Raw genomic sequence first — 27,737 nt, 5'->3', positions numbered from 1 at the left:
AAACTTAAAAACAGTCTTAAGCATTTTGTCCTTCCTAGATTAAATTTACTGAGAGGATTTAAACTTTGTACTTGAACATAAGGGCCACTCTGACACTTTAATAAACAGCATTTTTGTCAAGTACACCATGAATGCCATCTCCTGCTAGCTCCCAGGTGACCACAGCCCAGCAGTTTAATGCATCCTATAGTCAGAATGCTATTAGATAACAAGGTTATCAATAGCGCCATTAAAATTCCGAACACTGAATATTTGTGAGTTCCTCTAAAATGCACACTTTCCCTCTTTTTGCAACATGTCTACAACATTACAGATGTCTCTATATTCTTCCAGCTTCACAAGTTGCTGGTTGTTGCAATACATTTCAAATAGTGACATTTCAAACAAACATGCCCCAAGCAGCAAGGTTTCTTAACAAACGGCAACACATTGCTCTTGGCTATAACTTGTTTTCATTTTGGAACATGTTTACTTTTCTCTGAAAACACTCCTTTGCTCCTCAAAGCCATTCCTTTTCCTCTACTTATACGTCTACATTGAGGACGAGATCTCTGAAGAAAAGGTAGGGAGGTGGGAAGGTGCAAAGAAGACACCTGAGGGCTTTGCTTTAATTCTGCCTGAGGGAGGGTGCATACTTCCAGCACTTTCTCCCTGGCTGCCTACCTTAGCCCATGTCCTGTCAAGTCCCTACTGGTGGATACACAATGATGCCCTAGGGGGTAAGTTATAAGGGGTGATGGGGAGACCCAAGATTGCTTCAATTCCTTTTTCTCCATAGAGGATATGTAGGAATTTGTAAAGTGTTTGACCTTAACTTTGAACAGTCTGGTTGTGCCTCTGCTTGCAGCTAAACAAGAAACAGCATTCAGGGTGGTATTGGGTTGTGGCACATGGGAATAATCCCATCACAACGCTGCCTTGTCTTCTTTTTCTTGCATCTCGGTCCTGATGACCAGCTAGGGTGCCTCAAAAAATAAGTCCTGTTTATGCACCCAGGTTTCTTGCTTGGCTCTTCCACGTCCCCAGATTGTGTGGCCCTGAATTTGATTCAACAAACATGTATCTAGTAACAACTGAGGGGATAAGACAATGAACAAGGAAATATTTCTGTCTTCACAGAACTTATGTATATCTCTCCCTAACCAAATTATAAGGTAGACAATCACTACATATCATCCACTTTGGGCCAATATGAGGAAGTTCTGTAATACATCTCTGATAGAAAGTGAATTAAGTGCACTCAGTATGCAAGAACGAGGTTATCAGAATCAAAGATACATAGCTAGGAAGGCTTTAAATTGCTCATTCATAACAGGCAGAGTTCTTCAGAATGAAATGATTCTTTTAATGGGTGTCTGAGTTCAGAAACTCTAGATCAGAGAAAGCTAGCAGTAGTCTGACACTGAAGTCTCCCACATCCTCCCTCCTCCCACCTGAAGAAAAAGAACTCACCCTTCCGGTGCGTCTCCCTCCTAAAGAACATACATGAGACGGGGAGAAAGCCCTGGCACCCAGGAGATGGCTTGTCAGGCTTAATTAAGAAGGGACTCTAGGGCTAAGGAAGGAGGGGGAGGGTCAGTGGGAGAGGGCTTAAGGGAAGGGCTAGGGTGGAAGCAGTAAGGTTAGGACCAGGGCCGCATTTCCCTGCCACACTCTCTGGAGACACAAGCCGTGAGGCTTTGCCTTGCAAGGTTTACAAGAACCAGGAAGTTGGGCCAAGGATACAATTTCTGATTTCTACCACCTGGAAACCCAAAATTCACCCAGTGGCAGGGACTATTCGCATCCTCTTTGTGGACTGCTGGCTGGCAACACTGACCTCAAACCCGGCTCCGAAATGCTGAAATGGCTCTCTCCATTTCCTGTGCCCCCGCCCCACAAAGTAGTGATCGCTACTTCCATGTCCCTCCCCCTACAGAAATACAGGGAAACACACACACACACACACACACACCCACACACACACACACACACACACACACACACACTGCTATGGGCGCATACACGATCGGTTCCAATTAGAGGTCAGGAAAGGTTCTGTCTGAGCCTCCACGCTCGATGCCTTCTTCTACTCACAAACCCCTTTAGGATGGCCTGGCTGGCTCAGGGAGAGTCTACTGGCTTTCTAGCCTGCCCTAATTTGAACCTTAGTTCTCATCTGGTGTCAATGTGATCCAGGTTGATGACTCAGTCGAAGGTCTACATTTTATTGAAATTTTCAGACCTCTCCTCTGCTCTAGGCACAGCACCAGAGTCTAGCACAAGCAGCCTCCTGGGAGTCCCAATCCAGGCCCGATCTCAAGTCATGGGCCCTCTCAGTCCAAGAGGGAAGGCGCATAGGAGACCAAAGACTTCCTTTCCTGTTCTACAAAGCAACCCCGCCCCTCCAAACCTGTCACTTTCCTTAGAGCATGTGCTTAGATTAGATGATTCTGGGGAAACTCTCTTGCCTTAGTCCCCTAGGGGGAATAGTATATAACTTGCTGGTTACTTAAACTGCCCCAGAATCAAGGGGAGAGGTAGTTTCTCAAACTAAATCCCACTTCCCCAAATCTTTAGAGTCAATGGGACTTACACTTACCCAGTATCTGACTCCCCAGGGCCTGGCTCTGTCAGCTAATCAAGAACAGAATCTCATAAGCTCTCTCCTGGCTGGCTGACTGCATCCTAAATGCTATTTGGTTCTATGAGTGCCACAATATGCAGGGGTTTGGCCAAAACAGGTTTTCAGTTGTAATAGAAACAAATAATGTAATAATTAATACATAATAATGCATTATTATTGATAAACTTTGTTTCCGAACTCACAAGTGCAAACCGACTTTTGCCCACTCCTGTATATTGCCGTAATCAATGAATGGAGTGCCTTGGGTATAGGCCTGTGGTTGGTTCCACTTCAGCGGGAACCAGAGTGACCTGGAGGGCTTGCGAAACACAGGTTGGTTGGCCTCACTCCCAGAGTTGCAGATTCAGTAGGTCCTCTGTGGGGGCCCAAGAATTCACATTTCCAACAAGTTCCCAGAATGTGCTGAGGATGCTGGTCTGGGGAACGCACCGTGAGAACTATCAGTGTTTATGGAAGGCAAAGCTTAAGGCGAAGACGACCTGTTTAGACTTTAGATCATTTACTCTGTTACCTGAAATCAAGCCACATCTTTATATAAACTTCATTCTGGAGAAAAGGTGACTTTCTGTAGAATCTGAACATATTTTACTCTCTGTAACGTTATTCTAGACAGGACAGCTTACATATTTGGACAATCCTCTCTATATGTCTTCCCTGTAGCTGCTTAAATCTGCGAGAAAACTAATGCCACGGATGTTTGAAAGCAACGGGGCTGCGGCCTGCTAATGCCCAGCCTCCCTTTGGGGCCAACTTGTGTAATGACCCTGTCATTTAAAGCAACAGGTCCAGTTAATACCTCTTTGCAATTAACCATGCTAATAACATAGTGCTTTGGAATAATTGTCCTGTGGTCACTATTTCACATTAACTACTTTACCTGGATTATCTTTCACATCAGTAAATTAATTTTTAAGCAACACGGTCAGCTGTGGAACAAAAGAGAACTGGCCACTCGAGTATAGGTCAATGGCAGCCAGATTGGATCCAAACTGAGCAATTTCCTTAGCCAACAGCAAGTGGTGACCCATGAGTGACAGGCCATAAAACTCAGATACCTATGGAGGTAAACGTCGGTGATGCCTTTTGTGAGTCTTTAGGGGGCATATTCTCCTCTTAAGATCTTAAAATAAGGTCTGGCCCTGGCCGGTTTGGCTCAATGGATAGAGCATCGGCCTGCGGACCAAAGGTTCCCAGGTTCGATTCTGGACAAGGGCACATGCTAGGGTCGGGGGCTTGATCCCCACTGGGCGGCGTGCAGGAGGCAGCCAATCAATGATTCCCTCTCATCATTGATGTTTCTCTCTCTCTCTCCCTCTCCCTTCCTCTCTGAAATCAATATATATATATATATATATATATATATATATATATATCTTAAAATAAGGTCTGGTAGTGATGGAATTACAGATAAAAGATTACTAGGTACTTAACACAAAATATAATGTGTAGTTTAACATCTGTCGCAGGCTTTTATAGTTATGTGATTTCTAAGAGTGGAGAAACAGACACCTTGGTTTGGGTTTTATTAAAGTTGTCCCTTTAACTGCTGAGACACTGGCTCTCCTTAAGTCTGTAAACCAGGAAGAGCTAAGATCTCACAGGAAAAAAAAATTTCATAGTGTTCCTGCTATAAGAATCATGAAAGTTTGAAAGAGAGAAAAGTTTGCTATTATGTATATTTACTTCGCTTTGGTTAGCTCTGGCCAGAACTATGATGTAAGAGTCTAATGATAGAATAAAACATTTCCAGGTAATTTTGCTTCTATTACTGAAGCTTTTCTAAAGATTGTTTTTTAGCCAGGATCTCTCTCACATATGGTTATATATTCAGCAGTTGAAACTTATAAGCTCCTCCTTGATTTTACTGCATCATACCTTTTCCCTTCCATATAACCCAGATTCAGAAATTAAAAAAATATATATCAGAATAATCTCAACTCTAATAACTGCCAACACTAAATTATCATGTAATGAAGGTCTACAATAGCACCTTAAATTTTATGCTTAGTCCTTCATGCATCAAATGCCTCACATCCTCCTTCTGCACCTTGAACTCCTTTTATCATTCCTTTCTTTAACTTTTAAATTTTATTTTTCAATTAGAGTTTACGTTCAATATTATTTTGTTTAGTTTTGGCATAGCGGTTAGACAATCATATACTTTACAAAGTGTTCCCCCTGATATTGCAAGTATCATCTGACACCATCCTATATAATAAAAGCCCAACGATCATAACAGCGTAATGACCAGAATGACCACTTGACCAGTTGCTATGAGGTGCATTGACCACCTCTTGGTCCCCTCCCCCGCACTGGCCTGCAGGTTCTGATTGTCGGATGGTGAACGGGGAACCAGGGTGGGTTGCGGCAGGGCGGGACTGGGGACTGGTGAGCGGGTGAAAGATGGCCCTAATAGCAGGCTAGGACTAGGGACCCTATCCGCACACAAATTTGTGCTCTGGGCCTCTAATACATTATAAGGTTACTGACTACATTCTCTATGCTGTACTTTACATCCCTGTAACTATCTGATAACTACCAATTTGTACTTATTAATCCCTTCACCTTTTTCACCCAGTTCCCCAACCCCCTCTATTCTGTCCTTGAACAGTGGAGCTCAGGCCAGGCAGGATCCAGTGAGGTGGTAGGTGAAGATGACCACTGTGGAGTGGGCAACGGAGAAGGTGAAAGGGACCCCAGAGGCTGGTCAGCTTGGGGGCAAGCTTAAGGAGAAGTTTCCTGGACATGGCAACCACAATCTGAAAGGTATCATTTGCAAAGATTTGGAGCCTTGGGTGCTAATAAATTTAGTCAAAAGCTCTTAATGTCTGTATGCATGTGTTTTCTTTGACACCTAATGAATAGCTATGGCATGCCTAGGGCAGCCTAGTCATGTATCAGTAGTGATAATCTATTTGACACTAAGATTTGAAGAAAGGCTCCCAGATGGACCAGGTGTAAGGTAGGGTTGGGCTTAGTGACATCTTAAATATTTCTACAGTTTAAACATCCTGGGTCTGCCAGCCACAGTGAATGTGTGTGCATGCCTCAGAGATATGCTATAGGTTTCCCTGTTAAAATAAAAAAAAAATCTGGCATTACAAATGCTTCGATTGGACCTTTTAATTTTATGCTTGAAGCTATATAGCCACTTAGTTATGGCGCACAGTAATCAACCCTTCCTAATTTTGAAAACTGTCCAGGCTTGAGTACCTACTAACTGTTGAGAAGTAAAGAGGTAAAATCTGTCAGTTTGCATTACTCTGGTTTTGTCCAATTGGACAACACTTCTTCATACATCTAAACTACTCAGATTATCATGGTGCTGCAGGGGCCATACTGCTATGTCACTTGGTTTACCTGTTGACACATGTTAGCAAATAAACGAGAGGGTCATCAATCAGTTGGTTTCAAACTCTGGAGTTAGAGAATGACAAATTCTACAAAATTGCTCACACAAGGAAGAAAGGTTACCATTTCGAGTCTGTGTTTATCTGTGAATCACATTCCATATAAAAGCAAAAAAAAAAAAAAAAAAAAAAAAAAAAATCACAAATACCTGACACACTGTCAAGTGAGCTGAGTAAACTCAAGACCTTTCAGGGAACAGGTGTTGAACACTCGTAATGAGATTTCCATGCATCTTCAGAGGAAGGAGGTAAGATTCTAGCAAGAGCTGTTCAGGGTGTTAGAGATCACGGCCGAGGGACTGATTCCCAGTGAGGAGCGCAGCGAAGGACGCGTTACATAAAATGCTTTGTTTTCTCAGGAGGTGCTTATGTTCTCGCTGAGGATTTTTACAGAGGCAAATATTCACCAAAGAGAAGCTTTGGGAGAATATAAAATCATTTTTCCAGGCCCCAGGGATTAAGTGCTCCTGATGTACTTTCCTGTGCGTACATGAATCTTCTTCGGAATCAGGGCATCAAAATATGATTGAGGGAGCTTTCACAGCATCGCTCCAGAGTCTGTGATGTATTTGTTTTCAAGCACAAAGGGTTGTCTTAGTAAACTAAATGGAACCAGCTACGTTTTATAAGAAAGTTGAAACAATTTTGTCTCAACTGAAATAGACATGAAATGAACTTAGGATATCATCAAAGAAGTGAAAAAGTAAAACATTAATCGGAGATAGTTATGATAAAGAGAAATGCTAAATTTATATGGCAGATATTTCTTTCTTAAAAAATTGAGGTGTCTTACTTTCTCTGGAGACCATGTTTTTATTAGAGAGAGTTCAACTTATTTTTATCCACGCAGTAAGCCCATCTTCCTAACATCACCTCGCTAACAGCCCATCCTTTGCCCACTGTGTTTTGGTCCCACTTTACTATGGAGGAAGCACATCACGCTCCCATATACACAGCAGGCCCTTGAGTAATGTTATTTCACTCAATGTTGTTTGTTATGCCGATGAAATTAGCTTTTGTTTATATCAATTAGCCTGTGGTAAAACTGGTTTCATTGTATGTCGCTTCATTCAACATTGAAGAACCTATTGAGAATAGTACATGAGGACTTAGTTTACATGAGTCTCCCTACTTTTCCATTCTGAGTATATGCCTTATTGTGGGCCTTGGTGATTGTCTTCTAATTTGTCTTAGTATCTGGCAAGGCAAGTCTCCACACTGTTCTCTTCTTTCTCTTTTAACAGTTATCTTAGTTATCAGTACCCTTTATTCTTCCACTTAAATTTTAAAGTAAACTTATAAAGTTCTTTAAAATACCCTTGGGATACTAGTGGAGTCTGGGAGGAGAGCTTATATATTATAGTCCAGTATCAGTTCACCCCTCTTAAAGTCACTGGCTATCCCTACATCTACTTCGATTATTCTCTAGGGCCTTTGAGTTTCAAATTTTCCTTTATATCAGTTTAGGAAGTTTTACATGCTTTTGGTACAGTTGATTCCTGGGTACCTTATAGTTTGGGTGTTCCTATGAAAGGCATTTTATTTTTGTTTATATTTTCTAGCTAATTGATTGACAGTGTGAAACAGCAGCTCTCAATGTGGGCCATGGGCCACTGGGGATTTCCAAGACCTTTAGGGAATCTGAGAGATAAAAACTATTTTCATAATAATACTAAGATGGTTTGCCTTTTTATTCTGTTGATATTTGCAGTGATGATGCAAAAGTAATGGTGGGTAAAACTGCTGTTGCCTTAGCGTGAATCAAGGCTTAACCATACTCATTATTGCATTCTTTACCACCATGCACTAAAAAAACTCACACAGCAAAAGACAAAAAAAGTTTTCATATGAATGCCCTGATGAAACAGTAAAAATTATTAATTTTATTGAATCTCTCCCCAAGTATATTTTTAAATATCATCTGTGACAAAATGAGACGTTTGCATAAGTCACTTCTGCACTGAGCTACCATGATTGTCTCTAGGAAAGGTATTTGTGTGATTGAGTTGAGGGCTGTACTAGCTGTTTCTATTTGTTGTTGTTGTTGTTTTCTTTCACAGAGAACCAATTTTAGTTGAAAGGATACTGATGAACAAACTTATGGTTTTTCAGACTTGGCTATTTGGCAGACGCATTACGAGAAACTAAGTAAACCTGTCACTTTAAGGATAATAGGCCGTACTTGTTGCCACTGATAAAATTAAGAGCTTTCAAGGAAAACAAGAATTTTAGAAATTTGTCATGAGATTGACAGCTTCCCAATCCTTTAAAACATTACTGGTCGGATAGGTAATATTAATTAACAAGGGACACTTTTTTTGATATTATATAATAACTTTTGTAAATCAATATTTTCCTTGATCAATACATGATGTCAAAAAATCATGCATGGTGAAAGATCTATTCAAAGTGCATGATAAACCATTTGAATTTAATGAAATAACATGAAAAGTTCATGATATGCTTTCAGATTCCACATTGCAATTAACCTGTAAGAAACTATTACTTGTTAAGTTTTGATGCAATATCATAAAAAACCCACAATTACCTAAAAAGTTTATTCTATTAAAATATTCCTCCCTTTACAACTACCTATCTGTAGGTAGCCAGATTTTTTTCATATACACTAACAAAAATATTATATTGCAATATACTAAATGCAGAGCACATAGGAGAATGGAACTCTTTTATTAAGACAGCTATTAAAGAGATGTGCAAACGAGGGAATATGATCGTAAAACACAGTCGTGTGTACACTACCTACATTAAGGCTAACCGTGTGGCAAGGAAGTGATATTAATGACATCTAATTCAATGTTGATGAGAACATGTTGATAAGAACAGTTTAAAGTTAAGTTCCAATTGTATCATATTAGATGATAGGAATCAAGGTAATTTATTGCTATCAGAAAAAATTACCTTCTTAAATAATCTAAGTAGTTCATTGACCATCTGAAAAATACTCAGTTTTTTTTTTTATGTAGAGTAGAAAAATAACTTTTAATTTGGTCCCTATCCAGATGATCACAGACACTAAGTCAGTGTAGCTCAAGCAATGAGTTTTTACTATAAACATACTGCTTTACAAACGAGAAACTTATGACAGATTTATAGGATTTTCTCAAACAGTCCAATGAAAAAGATAGTAAGTCATTCTTTCTTTTAGAGCCAATTTGTCCCCAAATCATTAGGTGACTCAGAAGCAGAAATGGTCAGCAAGGTTTTCCTTTTAGGCAAAGGTCTATCCTCCAAGCCACACTTTTGCAAAAGGCAACACAAAATTTTTAAAATTACCTGTTGTATTCTTTTTAGGGTGAGGATTCTGTCTTTTACTGATGTACACATTATATTTTGCAGTGCTGTCAATCTTTATGGGAATACAAAATTTCAGATCTATTGTTTGGTTATTGGTAACCTGAATCCATGGTAACATATAATACTAAATTTTTTTAAAAAATCAAATTGGTAAGAAATCAAAACTTTTAAAACTGTTATGTTATCCTAGAAATATTAGTACATAATTACTCCCTAACAAAAAGTATTTCCATCAACTGTGCAGTGTTTTTATAGACTTCCTTTTATAAACACACATCCTTCAGCAGGACAGATTTTATTTATTTATTATTCATCGCTACTGACAATGAGTGCTAAATTAAAATGCCATCCAGATGGCAAACACATCCTAATGACGTAAGCAAGTTGCCACAGTGCAATTCTCCTCTCAGAGACAGTCAGTAGCACGGCCCTCTGGGAAACCATCTCTGTCCCACTCAACTGAGACTGAACTTGAGCTCGCTGGGGTTAGACCGGGAGCCTGGCAACCAGCGGCCCAGACAGAACCTCACTGCACAGAGACTGTCTGTTCAAGCCATGCTACCTTTTGTTTAGGGTACCTCCGACTTCCTGGATTCACAGTGAACCCAGGTCCTAAATCTATGCAAACACTCTCAGGTCAAGGCAAGCTCTCAGTTGTGGTTCTCACCTCTTTTGTTGTAAGTCAGTATAAAACATGTCGTTTTCAGGAAAAAGATGGGACTGATAGTAGATGTATTATTGTTGTTATTGTCTGTAAGAAATCCCTCAAATTAAAGAACAAATGGTTTCTTCTTTAAAAAATCATAGTGAATTTGCATCAATGGGCATGTGATTAAAAAGACAATTAGGAAAATGGGAAATCAACCCAAAATGAATTTGCCTATGGAGTATGATGTTGTTTTATCATACTTTCAATCTTAGGTTATAAATAAAAAGGATCTTACTATTAAATCAATAATAGAGTTAATGATAAGGTTAAACCAAAGAAGAAAGCTAGTTGGTTTTGCAAGAGTGTAAATGTTAAACATTTCTTAAAATAAAATTAAAAAAAAAACACACAAGCTTCCTAGAAATTTTACATTCTATAAAGAAATTGTTCTTATAAAACACGTGCAAATAGTTCGCCAAAAGGGAAGAAGGCACTTAGATAAAGTTAATTTGTTTTATTTCATCTATCTTGAAGTTATGAGATCCCTTTCTTCTGCAAATGTAAGCTGCCAATGAAGAATTTGGAGAATTCCCAAGGATGGAAGCAAATCATGATTCAAAACTGAGCATGATGCTGAATTACAGAAATAACTGAGCCAGGTTAGATTACTAGATATTGTTAATGTAACTGCGATCTACAACCTCTGGCTTCTGTGATCCCAAGTTGATGCCTCCTTGTCCCTCCCCCAAATGACATGACATCCTAGTGTAATTTGTTTCCATCTTGTTACTTTTTTAAGTGGCTAGTTTTTGCTCTACATTGTTAATTATTCAGCAATTGGTTTGAAGGAACCTTCGGGAGCCAGCTTGCCAGTTTACAGATGTTCTCTCTGCTACAAATAGCGTGATCATTCTTTGTGCCGTATACTCATTCATTTATACAGTAAATATTTATCGAGTACCCGCTATGAGTGAGGCAATTTTCCTGGCACTGGAGATGTAGCAGCTACTAAAACACAAAAGCCCTGCCCTTCTGGGGCTAACATTCTAGGACAACAGTCGGATGAGTGAACTATCTTACATGCTAGATCCTACGTGCGATAGAGAAAATGAAAGCAGGGAAGAGGGAGAGATGCTCTGAGCCCAGGGGAGGTTGCGCATGTTAGTCACTTTCCACACCTGACTCTAAAGATGTGAGGCGGTGGGATAAAAAGATTCAGATTCCGGAGCCCACTCTCAGCCTTACACTAGGAACCTGTCCTCTCCAATCCAGCAGCCACTCGCCACACATGGCCTATGACACTTGCAATGGGGCTACTCTGAACTGAGGTGGGGTGTGAGTGTAAGACACACACCGAGTTTCACAGACATCGGATGAAAAGGCAATGTAAGGCATCTCATTAATGATTTTGTGTATTGAACACATTTTAAAGTGATATTAAACATACTATATGATTAAAATTCATTCCACCTGTTTCTTTTTACCTCTTTAATATGACTACCGGAAAATTTTCAGTTACATGTATGGCTTCTGTCATATTTCTGCAGAGACCACCACTGAGCACTCCCTTTCAAGTGTCCATGTCTCAGTTGTGACTGAGAGCAAATTTAACTTTATACAAGCTTACCAAGAAAGGGGAGGGAGGAAGACATAGGAGAATAAGAACATAACGCTATTATCCTACATAATAAAAGGCTAATATGCAAATTGACTGAATGGCGGAACAACTGGTAGCTATGACCTGCACTGCAACCAGGGGCAGACGCTCAATGCAGAAGCTGCCCCCTGGTGGTCAGTGCGCTCCCACAGGGGGCGCACCACTCAGCCAGAAGCCAGGCTCACAGCTGGCGAGCGCAGCGGCTGTGGCGGGAACCTCTCCCGCCGCTGTAGCAGCGCTAAGGATGTCCAACTGTTGGACATCCTCTGAGGGCTCCTGGACTGCTAGAGGGTACAGGCCAGGCTGAGAAGACCCCCCTCCCACCCCCCAGTACACAAATTCTGTGCACCGGGCCTCTAGTTATTATATAATAGTTAGACAGTGGTTTATAGTCTTCCACTAAGCTCTGTGATCACAGCCCAGCTGGCCAAGTCTCTGCTTCAGTTTCCTGAAAAAGTAATCATAATAGTAATGGTACTTGCTTAAAGAGTTACAAGGAATAAATGAATACATGTCAAGTGCTTAGAATAATGCCAGGCACATAAGAGTTGATTATGAAATATTCATTATTTTTTGAAAAAGTGATCCTACAAATGTTAATTAACCCTTGACTTTTGTACATGGCTGAAGTGTTTGTTTAAAAAAAATTCCACTGCTTCAAATGAGACAGCCTTGGAGGCAGAGCAGCTAGTGGAAAGAGCATGCAGAGGGCTCTGGTGTCTGAGGGATGTGGGTGCAAATTTCAGTTAGGTTGAATTTTAATAACAACAGTATGGCCTTGTGCAAGTTACTTTTTCTGGAGTCTCAGTTACCTCTTTTGTAAAATATTTTGGGTCAATTTGTGGGTTCTCTGTTCTGTTCCATTGATCTATATGCCTGTCCTTGTGCCAACACTGGGCTATTTTGATTACAATAGCTTTGTAGTATAATTTGATATCCAGTATTGTGATCCCTCCTACTTTGTTCTTTCTCAACATTGCTATGTCTACTCGGGCTCTTTTTGGTTCCATATAAATTTTTGGAGTATTTGTTCTAGATCTGTGAAATATGCCATTGGTATTTTAATAGGGATTGTGTTGAATCTATAGATGGCTTTGGATAGTATGGACATTGTAATTATGTTAAGTCTTCCAATCCACAAACACGCTCCATGCTTCCACATGTTTCTATCTTCCTCTATTTCTTTTCTCTATGTCCTATAGTTTTCCCAATACAGATCTTTTACCTCCTTGGTTAAGTTTACTTCAAGGTAACTTTTTTGTTGTTATTGCAATGGTAAATGGGATTCATATATATTTTTTAGTTTCTCTTTCTGAGAGTTCATTATTGGTGTATAAAAATGCCATCGATTTCTGGATGTTAATTTTGTATCCTGCTACTTTGCCAAATTCATTTATTATATCTAGTAGCTTTTGGTGGAGTCTTTAGGGTTTTCTACGTACAATAACATGTCATCTGCAAATAATGACACTTTTACTTCCTCCTTTCCCATTTGGATACCTTTCATTTTTTTCTCCTTGTCTGATTGCTGTGGCTAGTACATCTAGTACTATGCTGAATAATAGTGGTGAAAGCAGACAACCCTGTCTTATTCCTGTTCTTAAGGGAAATGCTTTCAGTTTTTGCCCATTGAGTATGATGTTGGCAGTAGGTTTGTCATTTATGGCCTTTATTATGTTGAGGTATGATCCCTCACTTTGCTGAGAGTTTTAATAAACATTCAAAGAAGAACTAACACCTATACTCCTCAAACTATGCCCAAAAATTTAAGTAAAGGGAATGCTTTCAAGCTCTTTTTATGAGGCCAGCATTATCCTAATCCCAAAACAAGATAAACTGACTACAAGGAAAGAAAGCCAGTATTCCTGATGAACATAGATGCTAAAGTCCTCAACGAAATATTAGCAAATCAGATTCAGCAATACATGTAAAAGATTATTCACCATGACCAAGTGGGATTTATTCCAGGGATAAAAGGCTGGAAAAATATTCAAAAATCAATAAATGTGATACATCATATAAACAATATGAAGGATAAAAATCTCATGATCCTATCAATAGATGCAGAAAAAGCACTTGACAAAATCCAGCACCCATCCACATATATAAAAGCCTAAGCTACCAGAACCCCAAAACGACCAGAACGACTGGTCGCTATGATGTGCATAGACCACCAGGGGGCAGACACTGGCGGGAGCTGCTCCCTGGTGGTCAGTGTGCTCCCACAGCCAACCTCCTTCACCAGCCAACCTCCCGCGGCCCCTTCCCCTGTCCAGCAGGCCCCAGCTGGTGGCTGGCAGCCAGAAGGAAGGCCCCAGCTGTGGCCATCAGGAAGGCGGGGCAGGCCGGTTGGGAGGGCCCATGAGAAGGAAGGCCCTGATCAGCCCTGATCACCGGCCAGGCCTAGGGACCCCACCTATGCACGAATTTCTTTTACATGCATTGCTGAATCTGATTTGCTAATATTTTGTTGAGGATTTTAGCATCTATGTTCATCAGGAATACTGGCTTTCTTTCCTTGTAGTCAGTTTATCTTGTTTTGGGATTAGGATAATGCTGGCCTCATAAAAAGAGCTTGAAAGCATTCCCTTTACTTAAATTTTTGGGCATAGTTTGAGGAGTATAGGTGTTAGTTCTTCTTTGAATGTTTGGTAAAACTCCTCTTTGAAGCCATCTGGTCAAGGACTTTTGCTGGCTGGAAGTTTTTTTATTACTTCTTCAATTTCATTAGTTGATATTGGTCTATTCAGGTTTTCTGATTCTTCCTGATTCAGTTTTGGAAGATTGTATGTTTCTAGAAATTTGTTCATTTTGCCCAGGTTGCCCAATTTGATGGCATATAGTTGTTTGTAATATTTTCTTACAATCCTCTGTATTTCTATGTTGTCAGTTGTTATCTCACCTCGTTTGTTTCTGATTTTATTTATTTGGGTTCTCTCTCTTTTTTTCTTAATGAGTCTGGCTAGAGGTTTATCAATCTTGTTTACCTTTTCAAAGAACCAGCTTTTGCACTTTTTTTTTAGTCTTTGTGTCATTTATTTCCATTCTATCTTTATTATTTCCTTCCTTCTACTTCCTCTGGGATTTTCTTATTATTCTCTTTCTAAAATTCTTTTAGTTTTAGGGTTAGATAATTAGAGATTTTTCTTATTTCTTGAAGTAGACCTTGTAGTGCTATGAACTTCTCAGGAATGCTTTCACTGTGTCCCATAAATTTTGGGTTGTTGTATATTCATTTTCATTTGTCTCTAGGAAGTTTATAATTTACTAGAAGCCTGTTGCACGAAAAGATTCGTGCAATAGGCCTTCCCTTCCCCTGGCTGCCGGCACCGGTTTTCCTCTGGCACCGGTTTTCCTCTGGCATCCAGGACCCAGGCCTTCACTCTTGCCGGAGCCGCTTTCAAGCCTTCGCTGCTCCGGCCGGAGCCGCCTTCAAGCCTTCACTCCGCCGCTTTGTGCCTACATATGCAAATTAACCACCATCTTTGTTGGCAGTTAACTTGCATATCTCGCTGATTAGCCAATGGGAGGCGTAGCGAAGGTACGGTCAATTACCATGTTTGTCTATTATTAGATAGGATTCCTTGATGTCATTGGTAACCTATTCATTATTTAATAACATGCTATTTTGCCTCCAGGTGTTTTAATATTTCTGATTGTTTTTATTATAGCTGATTTCTAGTTTGAAGAATTGTTTAAGGAACTACTGAAGCAATGTAAATAAAAAAAATCTTTGGAGCAATAGGATAGATAACATGATGACAAGTCTTGGGCTGAATTTTACTCTTTTCTACAAACTAACAATGGATAATGATTATAATGCCCTAGAGAGTGCTGTTTGAAAGTCTTATCCAGCATTTGTGCTCTTACACATTCAACTGATATCCTTATTTTTATTCACTTTTCTAAGCACCCTAACATCATTTCTAAGTAACCCTGTTAACTCGTAACCAAATGCAACTGAAGGAATAGAACTACATTTCTTAAAAACCTCTCTTCTGTTACTTCAGAACATTCTTCACTTGAGATTAGCTTTCTGTTCCATCCACTTAAATTACCGAGACTACTCTGATTTTTTTTTTCTCTTCTCTATGCAAGCATTTAATTTTTAAAAGGCCTTTTTCCTCGAGTCAGGCTGTCCAGTTGAGCAGAGGTGTGGATGTTCAATACATGTGAAGGGAAGGCTTCCGTCTGGTGGCAATGAGGTAAGAGGGGACGGCAGCACATGCCCTTTCCTGGGCTCTTCAATGGGAACAGGGCAACAGTCTGTGCCTCATCCTTCCTGAAGGTGCATTGCGACCCCTTCATATTTCACAGGGGAAGGAGCGGAGCCCTGTAGGTGGGGGATCAGGACACCTGACTCTCGTCCCAGGTGGCCTACTTATTTACGCTCTGGCAGTGGGAGGGCCACGAACAATCCTGGACTACTGTGTGCAAACTATAAAAACTGTGTTCACCACAGCAAGGTTGTGGGGGGTAAAGTGCCAGGAGAGGGTTTGAAGATGTTTGTTAGAGAGCACTGGGCTGTTGCTGTCACGATGGGCTGCCGTGAGAGGGACTGGCAGTCTCCTTCCTTTATCCTAATTCATTTTTTTCTAAAGTGCCCTTTAGGCGTCAGGATAGGTGTGTTCTCTGCCCTTTTCCTGGCTCTGAGTGTTTTATTCCTGACTCTCTCAGGGGTCAAATACTTTAGAAAGAAATATATAGAAAAATGTAGGGGAAAAAAAGAGAAAGAAACAAAGCCCTTAATAGGAGACTTCAGTTAAAAACAACCCAAGCAAACTTGTCTATAACACTGCGTGCAAAATTTGATGCAGATAAGCAAACTGGGGCTGGAAAGGTTCATTCATCGCTCTTCTCTTTCTCCACTGTTTTCTGATGAAACTAACTTCTTGTCTCTCTCCAAAGTATTAAGTACCTGCTTCATGTCAGTGGCATAGGTCTGGATGCTGGGAATACAACAGTGACTTTGGAAAACAAGTTCAGTCAGGATTATGCCTTCATGAGGCTGAAGAGGAGATAGGTAGGATAAATAGATAACAGCAAACGTAATTAAAATAATTACAGCCCTGGCTGAATAGCACAGTTGGTTGGAGTGTTGTCCTGATGCGTCAAGGTTGTGGGTTCGAACGCAGTCAGGGCACATACAAGAATCAGCCAATCAATGCATAAACAAGTGGAACAACAAATCGATGTTTCTCTCCCTCCTCCCTCTCTCTATTTCTCCCTTCCTCTCTCTCTCTATTGCTCCCTTCCTCTCTCTATCTCTCTGAGTCAATAAATAAAAATATTCAAACATAAAAAAGTTACAACTGTGATAAGTGACACTAGAAAAAAGTAACAAAACCTTTCAAAATAGAGAGACTCTTTCCCAGAAATTTCTTGAGATGGGATTTCATAGCCTCTGCTCCTTCCTATGATTAACAACTTCCAAAGTTAAGAGCTGCTTATTTTTCATTTAACAGCATCGGTGCTTTTCCCTCTGTTATTTCTCAGGAGTGATAAAGGAGAGATGGGCCTCTTTTCTAGCTGAAAGAGCCCTTCAAATGCTGGCAACCGCTTCCACAGAAGATTAGCGTCTATGCTTAAAAAATAATGCATAACATTAACACAGCCTCAGGTATTTTGCTTTGAATTCATATCAGAAACCAGTGCTGAACTTTTACAGAGATAAATGGCCTATACTTTTCCCTACAACGCATTAGCAATAGTTCCGATAAAATCAAAGTTTTCTTCACCATCTTAAAGTGATCCAATAGGAGTCCTGAAAAGGAAAGAGCTACTCATAATACCAAAACACAACAGCATCACGTTAGAAATAACACGTGCATGCACAAGCATCAATTACCTGTCTCCTTTTCTGCTGGGCCTAGAACATAAGAAAAGACAATTTAGGAGAAAATCAAACTCTACCCATGCTGCTCACATAAAATAGTAGGCCAATCGAGCAAAGAAAAGTAGCCCACTTCCTACTAACTTAAATTTGACTTTGTTCTTAGTCTGATCCTAAACATGAAAGAAAAGCTCTTTATTTTTTAAGATACAAAAAAGAGGGGAGGAAGATATTAAAAAGCATAGAAGTTTTTCTCATCAAATAAGCATGCCTTTTGTTTTTTGAAAAAGGTGACTGCTCCGTAGTCCTACCTGACTAGATTTCTAGGATCCATTTTCTAAAATATTCTCAGATAGGAGAGGGTGAGTTCCAAAGAGTATTAGGTAATAGTAAAAATAATGAACAAAAATAATAAAATAGATCCAGAGACAAAGAAGCATGGAACAGACTGACAAATCTCAGAGGGAAGGCGGGTGTGTGTGTGTGTGTGTTTGTGTGTGTGTGTTGGGGACAGACAATAGTGTGGTGAAGGCCTGGGGGTGCAGGTGTGAGGTGGAGGGGGGTGGGGAAAGTGGGACATCTATAATACTTTCAACAATAAAGATAAATTTTAAAAAAGATTTTCATCGTTTTTTTTGATAGGATTCATAATACTTAGATAAAGCAATACTGTATTTATTCAGGTTGTCCACACTTTTCTCATTGCCAGATTTGAAAGGTTTTAATATGTCTACTTTTATATTAATTCTTTCAATCCGTGTACGCACCACCCATTATTCCCAAAACTGAATGAGTATTCAAAATGTGAAACTGAATGAGTATTCAAAATGTGAAAACCAATCTGTTTATCTTCCACTTTCCCCACATGATCTAATATTCATTGCTTGTGCTTTAACACAACATGATATCATAATTAATGATGTTAAACTGGTAACTAAGGAGGTTTCATGTTGTTACTCTCGTGATATAATATTGGTTGCTATAGTGATGGGATGGCTTTTTTGTTAATCACTCAGGAGGTTGGTTATCACATGCTTGTTAGAAAGCTTGATCAGATTTGGAGAGAAGAAAGGATATAACACAGCCAATTATAGTCATCTTTTTTTCATTGTCACCATTTTGATGAAACTATTATAACAGCATCTAATTCATGCATTTAAAATTCATTATGTAAAATTTTATATTAAAAGTGACTAAGTTTTTTCTAACGATCTACTTTTTATATTTAGACATAAATATTCGACACTGCAAACTTTTTTTCTCCCCAAGTAAATGATACATGTGTTGAACAAGCTAGTTTTATGATTAGAGTAGAAAATTTCGGGTCCTTTCTTTTACTTTTAATTATATCAATCAAAGGACTGTTGAGTAGAAACTGCTTGTGTGACTTTACCACAAATTCCAACCTACTTATTTCTAAACATCTTAAATGACCGTTTCCTCAATGAATAAAACCTGAAAAAAGAGAAAAAAAAAATGCACAGTCCTCTCAAGAGATCTAATCTTCCAACGCATCAATATACTGAAAGCAATTAAAAGTTACAAGTAATTCTATCCATTTATTTCAGCCCTCATGATAATCAACAAGTTTCCCCCTTTCCATGAATGATACTGCTGAATAGAAAATAAAATTATGTAATACTACATACACTGTTACTGATCAGGAAAGAAAACACTGTCCATAGTTTAAATGTTAGACATACTTACAGTAATGCCAAAAAACACAACCCATGAAAACACCTCTTGGTTTCTTGCAAACTCAAAATAAGAACAAAGGACAACTTAAGCACGAATCCTGGGTCTTTCATTCAAGCAGAGTCCCAGGAGGCATATTAAAGCAATGAATAGGAAAAAGCTCTTCAGTTCACCAGCTGAGATTTTAATGAGACATTTCCCTTTGCCAGGGCACAGGTTTGTTCAGAAAAGGAAAGGGCTTCTCACAGAAAATTCAGTTAATAGGCATTGCTGGCTCTTGCTGCCACTTCGGCAATTGCTCACTGCACTGACCTTCTATTTTGGCATATTCTGTGAGTCTAGTGTAATTGATCAAGGCGGCTTTCTCCAGACATTTTCTGACCACTTTTTTCACCTCTTCTGCTGGTATGGGAGTGGCAATATCTTTCATTAAAACCTAGAGGGAGGGAGGGAAGGAGGGAGGAAGAGAGAGAGATAGATTGCATAAAATTCTAAAAACAAATTATACAAATTGTTCTAGACCTGACTATTAATTAGTAGGAGGGGTCCCAGGTAACACTGGGGGAGGTAATTAGTCCGAACTTCACAACTGGGAAGTAATCCTCTAATCTCGGCTCCTCCTGTCGAAGCCTCATTTGTGCACATCAAAACCTCCCACAGGCCAAGCCACCATTCAGTGTGACTGTCATTCTTCCCCCAGGGACCCAGGACACCATGAGAGCAGCTGTTTCAGATCAGGATTACCATCGCTGGGACAAGCAATAAACAAAGTTTGGCTTCCGTATCTCTTAATTTCAAAGCTTTAAGTGTTTTGAGCAACATAGAGAAAAACAGTAACAGAACTCCATTAAGAAGCAGCATCTTTTTTTTGTGCTCTATAAAAATCAAGACCACCGCTTTCACTAATTAAACTTTAGTTACCATGATCTACTCACGAGGGAGAAAACTTCTTTGTCTCAGTGAAATGTAGTATCAAGTGTTAAAAGACATGGAAACTTTCTAATTTAGAAAAAAAACTGATTATTTTCTGTTGGGTTCCGAAATTGTGTTTTTGGATTTTTCCTTTTAAAAATATTACTCTTGGTAAGGGGGAAATACAGTTATACCCATAATTGAAAATATAATGTATTTAAACACTCATTTAATGACTGAAAACTTTCCTAGTGATAAAACCACTCACAGTCAGTTTTGATTACACTATTAGTCAAACTCTATTTTTCATAAAGTTAATGGCTTTATCCTGATTTGCTTACATTCAAATGATAAAGTATACAGTGGGGCGTTGGCTTACGAGTGTCCCGACTAATGAGTTTTTCGTGATACGAGCCGTCTCTTGGCCGATTTTTTGCTTTGAATTGCGGGCTAAAATTCGGGTTACGAGCCAGCTTCAGATACCCCACCGCTAGTTGGCGCAGCGAACATCACAGTGAACGCCACAACATCAGCCCAGCATCACGTGTCTCACCCGTTCACTTTAGGATTTGACATATGAGTAATTTGAGTTACGAGCTCCGTCACGGAACGAATTAAACTCGTAAGTCAAGGCCCCACTGTATAGCAAAATGCTACTATAGAGACGACAATACTTAAGGGTTCTAACTATCCTATTAGTCTTTTATTGGGGAAGAAATAATGATAGAACATGAAAACACCCATTTCCTGCTTCATTATTTCTCTCTCTTTCCATAAGTCTTGGCACTAAGGATCTTATAATCTCAAATGTATTCAGTGATTCTAGCACTGGTGATCCTGACAACATATTTTAATTTTGTTAGGCAAAGTTTCCTTTTGAAAACAACCAACTCCATCATTTGAAAGCTTCCTCGCCATCAACTTCATTTATTCATCATACGCTCATAGTAGTAATCTTTAAAACAGACACATATTTGCATTTTATTTTGAACTGAACATTAGACTCTTTATAGTCAGAAAAATTCTTCTGACTATAGTAAAAAATGCACAAGCACTAGCATGCGCTATTATTTTTATGTGATTATTACTGAAATTTGAATTTCAGATTAATTTTGTACCATAGGCAGAATCATACACTTTACCACTAGGCCTTACCATGGTAACAACCTTTTAAATAATGGAAATAAGTAGCTGTTAAAGTTAGAATGAGGTGAGTCCAGGGTTGAAACCAGGCAACATTTCTTACTAAGTATAAAGAATTCACATGTAGATTATATTTTATTTTGCTAAGATGTCAGTAAGTGCAGAGACATGAAAATGAAGATAAGGCTTTTACCACTCCTCCCTCACTTCAGCATGAGACGTGATTAGTGACTGCAACTGCAATAAAGGTCACTGTCCATCCTGCCCCCCCATTAGTGCAGGGCATGGGGCATCGCTGCTACCACTGACTCTTCCCTGCTGGGGGTGGGGAGGGGAGGAGGAAGCTCTGCCATGGCAACCAGCTCACAGAGAGGCTGGTACCCAGGATGGGGTGCGGTTCCCAAAGTAAAGCTATCTTTTAGGGTTTTACCTTACCCATGTACCTTAATGAACAGGATGAGACCTATCCTTTGAAAAGCTTGGGTTGCATGCAGCTCTTAATATTATAAAAATTCTCATAAACAGATAATTCCTACGAGAATATTTCTTTCACACAATGCACAGTAATCAAGGATAAGACAGGGATACGTAGATGAAACCAATTTATATGTGCAAGACCTCATTTTAGCCACTAGTTCTAGCCCTCATCTCCCAAGCCCTTAAATCCCTAAAATCCCTTTGGGGTTTTCATAGAGGTGCTAATAAACAATGCAATCTAGAGTTCATTGGGCTGAAAACGGACAGGAACAAGTGCTTGAAGCTGATTAATCAGCACCAGAATGTTCAAATCATGGGCCATAGATAATTCCTACATATTATTGTCTTTTTCTTTTTTTTTAGGGAGAGTAGAAGACAGCGAGGGAAAGACAGAAACATTGATGTGAGAGAAACACATCGACTGGCTGCCTCCTGCACTAGCCCCAACCAGGGCCTGGGCTGGGGTGGAGCCTGTAACCGAGGTACCTGCCCTTGATTGGAATCAAACCCGGGACTCTTTGGTGGTCCGTAGGCCGATGCTCTATCCACTGAGCCAAACCAGCTAGGGCATAGACACTGTCTTTTAACACTGATAAGGAATAGGAACTGGCACCCACTTACCTGATAGCTTCCAATGGGCATACGAAAAGTTTTACAAACAGATGAAAATGATACTTCCCTTTCAAACCTAATCTATCACAAAAACTGGAGTGGAGAATATACTTGCATTAATAGACAAATTTTCAGCATGGCATGAAACCTTATTTGCTATTTACAATTTCTCCAATTCATGAATTCTAGAGCCTCACACAGATTGAACTGAAATAAATTCTGTGATGATTTTAGAACAAAAAGAATGATATGTTGGTGAATATTAAATGATAAACTCGCTTAGGTCTGAGGACGATGACACACAAGGCAGAAGTACACACAAGTCGGGGGAATGATAACCGTGAGGTCTGAAAAACAGTTCATTACACTTGACTGAAAAAAACGACCACACCTATTTCATGAGGCGGGGGGCAGGGGGGAGAGATGGAGAAATAGAAAATTACCAAAAAGATGCCATCAACTTAGCATATGAAGCCAAGGTGCGCTTCAGAAAGCCTTTGGGAGGAAGCAGCAGGGGATAGGGGAATTTTGAAGATAGCAAGGAAATGTGAGAGGTTGGTGAAAGGCAATGGACTCAAAGGGGAGCACACTCCTGGGGAATGAGGCTGGCTGCCTAGTTCAAGAGCTCAGACACCCGGCAATTGGCAGTGTGAACAGTATTTGTAAAGGAATGTTGAAACATACCCTTTCAAGTAAGGACAGTGTGGCTTTCAGGGCTCCCTCAGGTCGTCCAAAGGGAAAGCAGTATCTTCAAAAACAAAAGGAGGAACAAAGGTCAAACCTTTAATATCCAAACTGCTAAACCATCATCCCCTCTTCTACTACCTGGCATGACAGAAGAACAATGACAAGTGGTTAAAATAGCATCAGCCCATCCAGGAAACTTTTAATGCCGACCTATACCTAGTCCCATGATTTAAATGTCTTAATAAGGGTACGAACTATGATGAAAAAGGTTCTAAAGTTTTGATGACACATGTACATAAAGAATATAATAATCAGAGAAGAACCACCAGGGTTCTATGAGTAAAGAGATACTTAAAAAGCATTCCCTAATAGCCTAGCCGGTTTGGCTTAGTGGATAGAGCATCTGTCTGTGGACTAAAGGGCCCCGGGTTCATTTCTGGTCAAGGGCACATGCCCGGGTTGTGGGCTTGATCCCCAGTGTGGGGCATGCAGGAGGCAGCTGATAAATGATTCTCTCTCATCACTGATGTTTCTCTCTCTCTCTCCCTCTCTGAAATCAATAAAAATATATTTTTTTAAAAAAGTATTCCCTAATAATTTCTTTTCTATGATAACATTGAAACAACTTCCCCCATTTCTCTCTGTGGTTTAAGATGGAAACACACAACTGACATAACTTCTAAGACAAACAAGGTTCCATTTCCCCCCCTTCCCTCACATTTGCCTGTCGACACCGGTGTCCTACTCTCCCTCTTCCCCCCACAAAACACAAAACCCTTATGCCAGGAGAGTCATTGACCGGAGTCCTTCAGGCGCATGCATCCCTGATACACACCCACAACTGAAGGGCAGGCTATGTGGATGTTCTGACGTCAGGGCCAGAGGCTGAGAGCTCCAATGGGCTCCTCTGAAGTTACTGCCACATGGTGATGACAGGTGAATGCTCTTTACAAGGGGCGGGGAGGGGGGTCCCCTCTTCAGGTCACTTCTGCTGGGACTCCTGGCTTTGCTGAACCCTTCCAGACCACTGCTCCAGCTCCAAGGCCAAGTGCTACCAGCAGCTGGGCTCTCCCCAGGCTGTACCTTACTCAGGCTTAGAAATCTCCAAACCAACAACTTGAAAAGATTTCCTTATTGCCACGTCCTTGGCCATTATTTGGGGGCTTGGTGGACATATTATCTAAGACGTAATTCACAATGAAATTCGTTTCTCACACTATCATTTGAACAGGTTTTCCTAAAAGCACTTGTGTTTTAAGTTGAATTTGTTTTATAGGACCGAATTTGAATAAAGAAGAAAAAGAAAGATTTCTCACAAAGCAGTAGTTGAATATAAAGCCTGAGTTTCAGTTTCATACAACTTTTATTTGTCTCAGATAAATGCCAATAAATGTCTTGTAAATCTAATCACTCAAATTTTCCTTCAGAATACTGTTCATTTCATGTTAAAAGTTTCCTTCACTTAATCTCATCTCTTCGCACCCTATTAGCCTCTCCTACACACAAAAAAAGCCACGGCCAATCTATTTTGATAGTTTTCCCTGTGTAGTGGTGCTTCTTAAAGCATTAGCAAATTAGCAAAGTGGCTTTAATCATTTTGTATACCATAAACCTTAATCCGAGTTTAAATAAAACACAAATTGGGTTCTTGTTGTCCCCTCCCCTTGCTTAAATCTTTTCAGTGTATTTGCATAATCCACTCATTGTCTTGCCTATTGTTTATTTCCATTAACCTGTGGGTGATGCATTTTATGAATGGAATGTTACTGATCCCCAGATTACATTTAGCATTGCAGGGCTCTGAGGTCCCACTGGGCTTGTTCTGAATTAGCATTAGCTGCCCATGATGTGTAAATAATTCAACACATTTATAGAGTACAAGTAATCCTGAATCAATAAAGTACAGAAAATAACGACACAGAACCTTAATTAATCTTTACAATACAAGTTTTAAAAGGCAATCATTTTGGCCTGCCTTTCAGGATAAATGTTTTGGGTTTTTACCACTTTGACAGCTCTATAATAAACAACATAAAGTGGAAAAAAACCCCTAAATTATCAAATAAAATTCAACCAAGTTTAATCCCTAATAGGAATAAATTGAAATCCTCCTCATTCCTACTTTAGTACATTAAATATTCAGATAAATGAGCCTGCATAGACCTGTCTTATGATTAAGATGTTCCTTTTACTTAGCCACTTTTAAATGTAAGTATGTAGTTTCATCAAAGTAATATATGTACACAATCTAACAGGAAACTTCCAAAAGGTTTTTTATGAAAACCTTTGTCAGTTCTACCCCATTCCCCAAGTAATTACTCTAGAAAAAATATTTTTAACTTTTAGCTGATTCTTTTGGTATTTAAATGTCATATCCTTAACCTAACTGCTAATATTTCTAATTCTTGATGTTAAACATCCCACTATGGAAAAGAAGCATTTAAAAAAAGTTTAAAGATTTAAGTGGCATACAATGAACTACACATGTTTAAAGCATGTAATTTGGGAAGAAGTCTTTTGTGGAATACGTACTGTGCAAATATCTTCTCACATTCTGGGACTTTTCTCTTTATACCCTTAAAAATGGCTTTGGAAGATCAAAAGTTCTTAATGTTGATGAAGTTCAAAACAACATTTTTCCATTTATGAATTTTGGAATCAGGTTTCCAATTCCTACAAAATCTTTTTGGGATTTTGATTGAAGTAGCATTGAATCTATAGATCAATTTGGGTTTCCCTTCATTTCTTTCAGACTGACTGTATTTTTCAGTGTACAGGTTTCGCACATCTCTGTCAAAGTGAACCATAAGTATTTAGTAATTTTTGTTGCTAATGTAAATTGCATTGTTTTTAATTTCAATTTGTTTGTTGCTATCATACAGAAAAAACTGGTATGTGTATATTTAAGCTCCTACAACTTTTCTAAACGTACTTATTAATTAGAGCAGCATTTATTTATTTTTTTGTAGTTTCTATAGGAATTTCTATATAGATAATCATAACATCTGTGAAGAAAGGCTGTTTTGCTTCTTTTCCAATCTGAATGTCTTTCTTTTATCTGCCTCATTGTACTGACTAGACTAGAACATCAGTACAGTTTCAAAAAGAAGTAGTAACAGCAGAGTTTCTTGCCTTGTTTTCGGTCTTAGTAGGAAAACATTCAGTCTTTCACTGTTATGTATGATGTTAGTTGTAAGTTTTCCATAGATGCCCTTAACATATGATATAGAGTAATAATAATTCTTTTAACACTCCTGTTTATTAATTTTTATCTTCTGTGTCATTTTCACTTTGTTGGTTGGTTTTATTCCCTTCATTAGTCATATTTTACTATTTCTTTGTATATCCGGAAATTTTTGACTGGATGCTAGACACTGTTATTTTATCTTTTTGATAGCTCAATACCTTTGTATTCCTTTAAATACAAAACTCCGTATTTCGGAACTTTGTTTTGGAATGCAGTTAAATTCCTTGCAAACAGTTTGATTCATTTGAATCTTTATTTTAATCCGCATTAGGAGAGACCATGACTGTTTATTCTAGGGATAATTTTTTTTCCACTATGGAGGCAAAATGCTGTGAGTACTATACCTGATGCCCATGAATGAGAAGGTTCCCACTCTGGGTAGGAGAAACTGGAACTAGCTCTGTGTTAGCTTTGGGGATTTCCCATCGTTTTTTGGGAAATCCTTTCACATAGTTCTTTGCCTGACTTTGGATAGTTTTCTCACATACCCGGGGAGAAACCTCCAGGGGGACCTGCAGATACCTGTAGGTCTCTCTACTCTTTCTCTTCCTTGGAATTCTGGCCTGAAAACTCTGGCTGCTTTGGCCTCCTTAGACTCCCAGCCCTGCCTCAAGCCAGGATGTCCCCTGGGATCCACCCAGATTCCTCCACTCTGGGCCATGGCCTGTAAACACTCTCTCTGCAGTAAGCAGGGCCTTACTTCGTTTATTTCCCAGCTCTCAGGGATCAATGCTGTTAATTGCTTATGTTTAGTGTCTTAAAAAGCATTTTCCCCACATATTTTTTTTAAATTGTTTCAGTTAGGAGGGTAAATATCATCCCCTGTTACTTCATTTGGGACATAGCTCTCCCCTCCCCGCTTAAGACCACTTTCTCCCACCCTAAACATAATTCCTGTCCTTTCTATCCTACTAGAAAGGACATCATTTTGGGGGATTTACTAGTAGATCTAAATTCAGTAACTTTATATTATTTATGTAAATGTCCTAGGTAATGGAGACAACATTTTAACTATGATTACTATTTTGTTTATAATACTTGTCTTTTTTTTAATATCCTGTTTGTATATACTTAATCTATATAATAAAAGCCTAAGCAACCAGAACAACCGGTTGCTATGATGCGCACTGACCACCAGGGGCAGACACTCAACACAGGAGCTGCCCCTGGTGGTCAGTACACTCCCATAGTGGGGGTGCTGCCCAGCCAGAAGCTGAGTTTATGGCTGGAGAGCGCAGTGGCGGTGGTGGGAGTCTTTCCTGTCTCCACAGCAGCCCTGAAGAGCAGTGAGCCAAGCAGTAAGGAGCAGCGAGCAGGCAGGCGGTAAGTAGCGAGGGCTCCTGGATGGCAAGAGGGATATCTGCCTGCCGGCTTAGGCCTGCTTCCCAGGGTGACTGGGCCTAAGCCGGCAGGTGGACATCCCCCGAGGGGTCCCGGACTGTGAGAGGGTGCAAGCCAGGCTCGGGGGAACCCC

General features: G+C 39.6%; 1 protein-coding gene across 19 annotated transcripts in view; it reads right to left on the bottom strand.

Annotated features, from left to right (window-relative positions):
• CADPS2 (calcium dependent secretion activator 2) overlaps positions 1 to 27,737 on the bottom strand; it is a 506,535-nt gene that overhangs the window by 89,658 nt on the left and 389,140 nt on the right. For 11 of the 19 annotated variants that reach the window (XM_036328812.1, XM_036328815.1, XM_036328814.1 and 8 more), the window contains 3 exons: positions 23,014 to 23,077; positions 19,498 to 19,621; positions 17,506 to 17,526 (listed from right to left, as the gene is read on the bottom strand). In XM_036328812.1, coding sequence (XP_036184705.1) covers positions 17,506 to 17,526; positions 19,498 to 19,621; positions 23,014 to 23,077 — 209 coding nt within the window. The remainder of the gene's footprint in view (positions 1 to 17,505; positions 17,527 to 19,497; positions 19,622 to 23,013; positions 23,078 to 27,737) is intronic. The other 8 variants (XM_036328816.1, XM_036328820.1, XM_036328819.1 and 5 more) reach the window with 1 other exon arrangement.

This window comes from Myotis myotis, unplaced genomic scaffold, assembly GCF_014108235.1.
Source record: "Myotis myotis isolate mMyoMyo1 unplaced genomic scaffold, mMyoMyo1.p scaffold_m19_p_11, whole genome shotgun sequence".
NCBI classification, from domain to species: Eukaryota; Metazoa; Chordata; class Mammalia; order Chiroptera; family Vespertilionidae; genus Myotis; species Myotis myotis.
Note: the sequence above shows the minus strand (reverse complement) of the source record. Positions and strands in the feature narration are given on the sequence as shown.